We start from the raw sequence: 6,672 nt of genomic DNA on the forward strand, positions 1-6,672 counted from the left end.
CTGGGCCTGGGCGGGCCAGCGGCGGGGTGGGTCTGCTTCGTGGCTTCCGGGAGGCGGGGGAGAGGCGATGAGCGGCAGGGTGCTGGCGGCGCCATCGCCGGCTTGCTGCAGCGTAGCGGCGGGGCTTAGCGGACCCGTTTCGGGCCTGGCCGGGCCAGGGGTGGCCTGGCATGCCCTGCTGCCGCGTCCGGACGGCTACCGCGACGGTGCCGCAGGCTCTGGCCTCTCGCACGACGGCGGTGGAGGTGGTTCCCTCCCGTTCGGCTTCGGTGCTGCTTCTCCCTCCGCGGGGTGCTTCTCTCCGGCCCTCTTGGCCTCGTGTTGGTGTTCGCAGTGAGGCGGCGTGGGTGACGGCGCAACCGCGATGGCGCATGATGGTGGGCGGCGGTCTAGCTGGTCGGCTTCGGTCCGTTGGGCGGTGGGGATTGGAGTACGGGAGAAATCCTTGCCGGTCTTCGGCCCCGATGCGGTGACACCTGTGGGTGCCACCATTCCTTCCTGGAGGGTGTCGGTGATATCCATCCCCCACCTCCCTCCGCGTGCTGGGGAAACCCTAGGACATGTCCGGGCAGCAGCGTCGTCGGCGTCGCTTTCCTTCTTGGAGGTGTTGTTTTGTACGCGGTGGTCCGGAGCCTCGGGTTGTAGTGGTTTGTCTCTGGTGGGCGTAGCGGTGGCGGGTGATCCGCGCTCTGTCGAGCTGCCGTTGTTGGCATTTGCTTCTTCTTCTTTTTCTTTTGGGCTTGTTGTGCTGTTCGCCCCCCTGTATCGGTGTTGGTTGCTTTGGAATACAAAAGCGGGGGAAACCCTTTTTTGGTAAAAGATTGATCTAATCTGTGGAAAACAAAAGCACCATGAAAAAAAACAGAAGTTTTGCATGGCGCCTTGCCAGCAATTCTACCCGGACAGAGACAGTGCGATGCCATAGAAACATGACTCATACAGTGATACTGATATTTGCTCTATATGTAATGGTGAGGATAATTGGAGGCATGCCCTCATCGATAATACGGCCAAATGTGTATGCGTCTAGTCACTCCTGGATGAAGAGCTCGTGGAACACTTGACCCCCTGAAGAAAACTTTTTGAAAATTCATGTTGATGCTTCTGCCTCAAGGAACGAAGAAAGCGGGTGGCTCTCTGCCGTGATCATCGGGGCAACTACATGGGGGCTTCTGCGGTAGTGATTAATGATATGATTCAGCAGAAGATTCTTGAGGCCACGGCGTGCAGAGAAGCATTTGCGCTGGCAGATGATCTTTATGTTTGAAAGGTTCATGTGGTGACGGATTCTTGGCGACTGTACAGCACCTTCAAAGCGAATATCATGGCACCAGTAGTATGGTTATGAAGGACATTAGAGCAAAGATGGCGAGCCTGGATGATGTATGTGCTGAGCATGAGGCTAGAGAGTCTAATTATGAAGCTCATGAACTAGCTAGGGCTGCTGTTTATTTTGATTTGGGGCGTCATGTGTGGCTTTTAAATACCCTTGACATTGCATGTATTCCTTCTTGTGCTTTGAGTGAAAATAGAGACTGATAACGTGTGTGTTCCGCTACCTGGTTCAAAGAAGCTCGAAATCTTAAAACATTTGGGCTCGGGGGATATACCCTGTTTGAATTTACATGTCCACTGAGTAAAAAACACCTTCAAACACAATGAGATACATGCATCTATGGTTTCTTTTGCAGGTAAACATGCATCAAATCAAGTATCTAACTCTAAAGAATGCAGTTATTGACTATTGGCAGCAGCAGCTCCATGTAATTTTCAGGACAATGGGAAATGTAAATAAAATGTACTGTCAGTATATGTGTTATCTTCTTGTATACTTCATCTAAGGGTAATTAAATATGCGGAAGCCAGCTTTCCTATAGAGATTGTATGGACCTCAGAAGTAGCACAAACAAAGAAGTGAAGCAATGCTACTACCAAGTAGCCGCATAGATCAGTACATTCTGTCAAGAACACAGTTTGCGACAGAAAGGCTACAAGCTCAACCATAGTCTTGATAAATGTCTACTCCTAAGACAACAAAATGGAAATCTAGCAACACCGGTCAGTTTAACTTGACACACATTGTCAGAACAAGTAAACTAGTCATTACAACATATCGATAAGGATAGATACTACTGGATATAGGCAAGCATCAGGGCGTACCAAATCAATGCTAGATGGTAGTATGGCACTTCCTAATGCATATGTAACTCAAACATTGGCTGGGAAAAGCCAGGTAGGATGCCATACCCCGCAAGTTGCCTCCGTCGCCGCCGTCTCAAATGGCAATGGCACCACTGTATTGTCTCTCACGTTGTACATGACACAGTCAAACAGGTCATCCTCAGGGACCCTCTTCTGCTCTCTCGGAAGAGGCAGATTCCGTTCGGTCATAGCGTAGACGCAGTCTTCTCGAGCTCCAGGCTGGGCAGGGAGCGACTCGGAGCAGCCTCGGCTGACAAACAGAGCACGCCCCATCAGTGTATCCACCTTGCTCCAGTGCCCAGGGCCGCTGCCGCAGGCCCACCGCCTCCGAGACCTCGAACCGGGTCCGTATCGCCCTCACGTAAAAGGGGTCCCAGTGATCCACGTCGACCTGCCGTTCCACCAGCAGCAGCTGATGGCCGGATGCGACCAGGTAGAAGAAGATGCCCAGTTGGCAGCCGGCAGTCGAGTCAGTTTTGACGTGATCTCTTGGTGGGCGCTTACACATTGGACGGAGCTGACAGCGGCCTGCTCGTCGCAGGTATCCAAGGCATGCAGCTCCGGTGGTTCAAGACAGCCATTACCATATTCTGCAGCGAGGACGTAAAGCTTCTCTTTGAAGATTGCAATGTCAACGACATGGGTTTCTCCAGGGGGCTCCCACACCTTGGCCGAGCATGTTCCGAAACCCTGTGGCTGCCCGCGAGCAAAGATCTTGACCTTGTCCATGGCAAGGAGAGCGACAATCTTATCAGACACCACCACCTTGCTTATCCTGTCAAAGCTGTGGTAACGTTGGTCCATGTCGTCTTTGTCCAGGCTGATCTGTTGAGGGGTAGCCCCCCCGGTGGAAGGGTTCATTAAGCAGCAGCTGCGGTCGCAGAACACCAGGAAGAGCATGCTGCCCGCGGAGACACGGAATTCGATGTCATCGTAGTCAAGATCCAAGTGGTGGATTTTGCCGTGGGGGAAGGTGAGGTAGGTCTTGTCACGGAGGACGATCCAGAGGAGCGCTGGGTGGAGCGGGGGATAGGGTTTTGGCGCGAGGAAGAATTTGGAACGATCGGCGCTTGCCTGTGTCACCTGCAATATTAAAGCGAAGGAAGGTCAGCTCTGAACAAGTTGTTGAACAATGAATGACGAAAAAGCTAAACATGGACAAGTTATTTAACATGAGAAAATGGAACCTTCACAGCAGTCATAACACTGAAGAAAAGTGGAGTACATTGGTTTTAGCTAAGAGTAACATCAAACTGAACTTACTGTTTGCCACATTTGCTGGACACTCACAGGACTAGAACAATTAGGCAGAACATTCTCACAGTAGTACTAGTTCATGGTAAAGTAATGCCAGGTTTGATGATTTATTTATTTATAGTTTTCATACTTTGGTTCCTCAATATAACTCTGACTATCTACCAGCTATCAGTAATGTGAAGTAAAGATTCGGATTGTCAATTTAGAACCAGATTTGTTTAGAACTCCTAAGAAATACAAAGGGTACCTGGAAGTAGAAAATTCCGATTCACCAAGAACACAAATTGTATCCATGGACACACAAAGAACTACAGAAAAGTTCAGATTCTTACCTTGTTCTTCCGCGTCCTGTTTGTTCGAGGTTGCTCCTCCACGCGGGACTCGGCGTCGTCGACGATCCCTGGACGTTGTTGCTCCTCCATGCCAGCGCTCTGGCTTCCTTTAAGTCCCCCTCCGCACCTGCTGCTGCCTTCGTCGCCATTGCCGGCGCCGGCGCCGTCGAGGCAGTCCTCCATCGGCCCTTGCTCCTCCTCGAAATGAGTAGAGGAGGTCAGAGGCTCAGAGTCGCAGAGGGCGCGGGATTGGAGAGGCCGGCGGCTAGTCTGTTGCGGCGGAGCGGGAGAATGTGAGGAGGCGGGAGGTATCCGGGGATTGGACGGTGGCTATCGGGTAGCTAGCCGGCGGCGCTCCGGGGGCGCTCCTCGACCTAATAAACACTCGTATCCTGGCAACTGTACGAGACGTGTGTGTGGGTTCGACGTGGGGGACAGCCCACATATCCGATGCGGCCCGTGGATGGATGTTCATCACCTACGGCGTTAGGCCAACTTCCAAAAAAAATAACTACAATGCACAGATGCATTTGGTCCGTTCACGTCCGTTTGAGTTTGTGCCGACAAAAATCACGACTCAACGCGTCGATACAAAGGTACGGGTGTCCTAAATTTAGGTCGGGTTTGCGTCCGCAAGGACTATGCAGAGAATGTGTCAGGAGAAGCTGACTGCATGGCAATATCGTTAGGAGCAGAGGACGTACTGCTGGGAGATTCATCACTATGATAAGAAGCCGAGAGAGTGGCAATAGCATCACGAGTAGATGTACTTCTTGGGGACCCGTCGTAGTTTCAGCAGCAAGAGATCAGTGTAAACCATGATAACTACCATTCATCGGTGAAATGTGTAGTTATCATGTGATTAGAACTAGAAGAGATCTTTCTTTCTCTTGTGATTAGAAACGTAGTTATTACTGGTCCTGTGTGCTTGCACTTCCGTTGCATTGACTTGAGAAATAGAGGATATCTTTCTGTTTTCTTAGTCAATCTCAATTTCACCTATTCTTTTACATAGGAGTAGAAGTCCTGATAAGAGAAAACTAACTGTGGTACCCAAACAATAGGAGATAGCAACTGCTTGACAACAGTATATTAACTTGTAAGATCTGCTTGTTGTTGCTATATATTGCATATGCTAGACAGCTCCTGACCAAACTCGTAGAAGTCTGCGTCAGTAGCACTCATACTTAATTTTTCAATTCTCGCGCCGCTTGGTCCTAACTGGTGAGTGGTGGTGTGGAGTGCTGCCTGATGGGTTATTTGCTTTGCACTATATAGTATTCTGCTCCAGTTGAGGACACTGGTTAATCTTGTTCTCTCTCTCTGCCCTGGTTGTGGTCTGGACCCGCAGCCATCGAGAAGTTTGATCTTATTGAGGGCCAGAAGACCGATGGATGGATGGAGCTTGTAGTGTCGGGTTGCTGGTGAGTGTTAGATTTCTGGTGGTGTGGAGTGCCTGATGGGTTGTTTCTTTGCTCTTAGATCCTTTTGTGTATTCAACAAACACAAGGAAGGATTTTTTTGATGAGTTGTTACCATTGAGACTGAAGAATGATGGATGGCAATGAGTATTGGAAGCTGTTAGATTCATCCATGAGCTTATTTACTTTGTCGTGGTGGTGGAAATGATGTTGTAGGATGATGGTATGGAATGGGTTCAGCTTCATGAATGAAATTTTGGAATGAACAGGACAGCTTCATTCTTTTTGAATAAAATTATACTGTCGTTGTGCATGTAATTCTTTCCAAGGTGTTATGCTGCCGAAATTTCTAGCAAAAATTATATCGACTTGTCCAAATTTTGGCCTTGTTTGTTAGAAAACAAAAGCTTTAGGGCGTTGAATTCCAAATTTTGGCCCTTTTTGTAAGAAAGCAAAAGCTTTATTGTCCGATCACAAGATAAAGGGTTTTCCCTGGAGATGCAGGTGGTCATGAGGTGATCCATAGTTTCCGATGCTTGGTCGCAGAGAGGGTACTTATCTGGTCTCGGCAGGCCCTTTTTCTTGAGCCTATCCGCATCTATTGCGGAGTACAAGCCAAGGGAAGAACAGATATTCGATTCGGAGCTCAAGCTCAGCTCAACCTGAAATAATCACCGCTCACTAGCATGTGGATGTGTGTTGATTGTTGTATATCTAGCAGGTATAGAAGATGTATTGTAGGCAAATATAGTCTGCTCATGGGGCGCATTAATTGCAACGGCAGACGGTAGGATAGAGGCGGAACAGCTGAGCCTGCACGACTCAGTTAATGCACTGTCCTAGGTTGAGCCGTCTCCGTGGCTTAGCAGCTGTAATGGCCACCCGACGCCCACATTTGGCTTAGCCACAATTCTTTATGCGGGATTATGTCAAAGTCCATTTTATGTGGCTAATGTGCCATCCACATATTACCACTAATATGATTCATGTGCACCTTCTCACATCTTGAAAGTGAATGTCGCCTTGAGCTTAAGGCTGTTGCTCGGCTAAATGCTACACCGTATCTAGTTTTACAGACCCTTTGAACATTAAACTTGGAGAAATCAAGTGGACAGTTTGCATGATTGAAATCAGAATACAACAACACGATTCAAGTGCAAGATGCCAGCATTCACATTTGGTAGTTTTCATACATGTGTTTATCACACCATGCTAATGTTAACTAAATCTACATATGGCATGGCAATATACTGAAAGAGTGAGAGAAAATGTATGCATGGTCAATGAGGATGCAAACCATGTTTTGTACTCCATGGCTGACAAAAGCTCGACAGTGTAGAAACAACACCTGACCAAGCCACCAATTGGTGGTGCATACGGAGGAAGCACCTTCACAAGGACGACCACCCCTATGTCCCGAATTAGAACCTTGGCTAAAACCGTAGGGCACAACATTTTTT

The 6,672-nt window shown here is 48.7% G+C and overlaps 1 protein-coding gene across 1 annotated transcript; it reads right to left on the reverse strand.

The window, feature by feature from the left end:
- Window positions 1–1,925: 1,925 nt before the first annotated feature.
- Window positions 1,926–4,210, reverse strand: LOC123074046 (uncharacterized). Its single transcript, XM_044496996.1, has 2 exons — window positions 3,792–4,210; window positions 1,926–3,285 (listed from the first exon to the last, which is right to left on the reverse strand). The coding sequence occupies exons 1-2, from the start codon at window positions 3,972–3,974 to the stop codon at window positions 2,560–2,562; spliced, it is 909 nt and encodes a 302-aa protein (XP_044352931.1). The 5' UTR covers window positions 3,975–4,210; the 3' UTR covers window positions 1,926–2,559.
- Window positions 4,211–6,672: the final 2,462 nt, after the last annotated feature.

This window comes from Triticum aestivum, chromosome 3D, assembly GCF_018294505.1.
Source record: "Triticum aestivum cultivar Chinese Spring chromosome 3D, IWGSC CS RefSeq v2.1, whole genome shotgun sequence".
In the NCBI taxonomy this organism is placed as follows: Eukaryota; Viridiplantae; Streptophyta; class Magnoliopsida; order Poales; family Poaceae; genus Triticum; species Triticum aestivum.

What these genes read in the sequence shown, in the direction of transcription:
- LOC123074046 (XM_044496996.1), bottom strand. Translation starts at nt 3,974, where the DNA reads ATGGAGGACTGCCTCGACGGCGCCGGCGCCGGCAATGGCGACGAAGGC. An exon ending in ACAGGACGCGGAAGAACAAG is followed by an intron (nt 3,286 to 3,791) that starts GTAAGAATCTGA and finishes TTAATATTGCAG; the next exon opens with GTGACACAGGCAAGCGCCGA.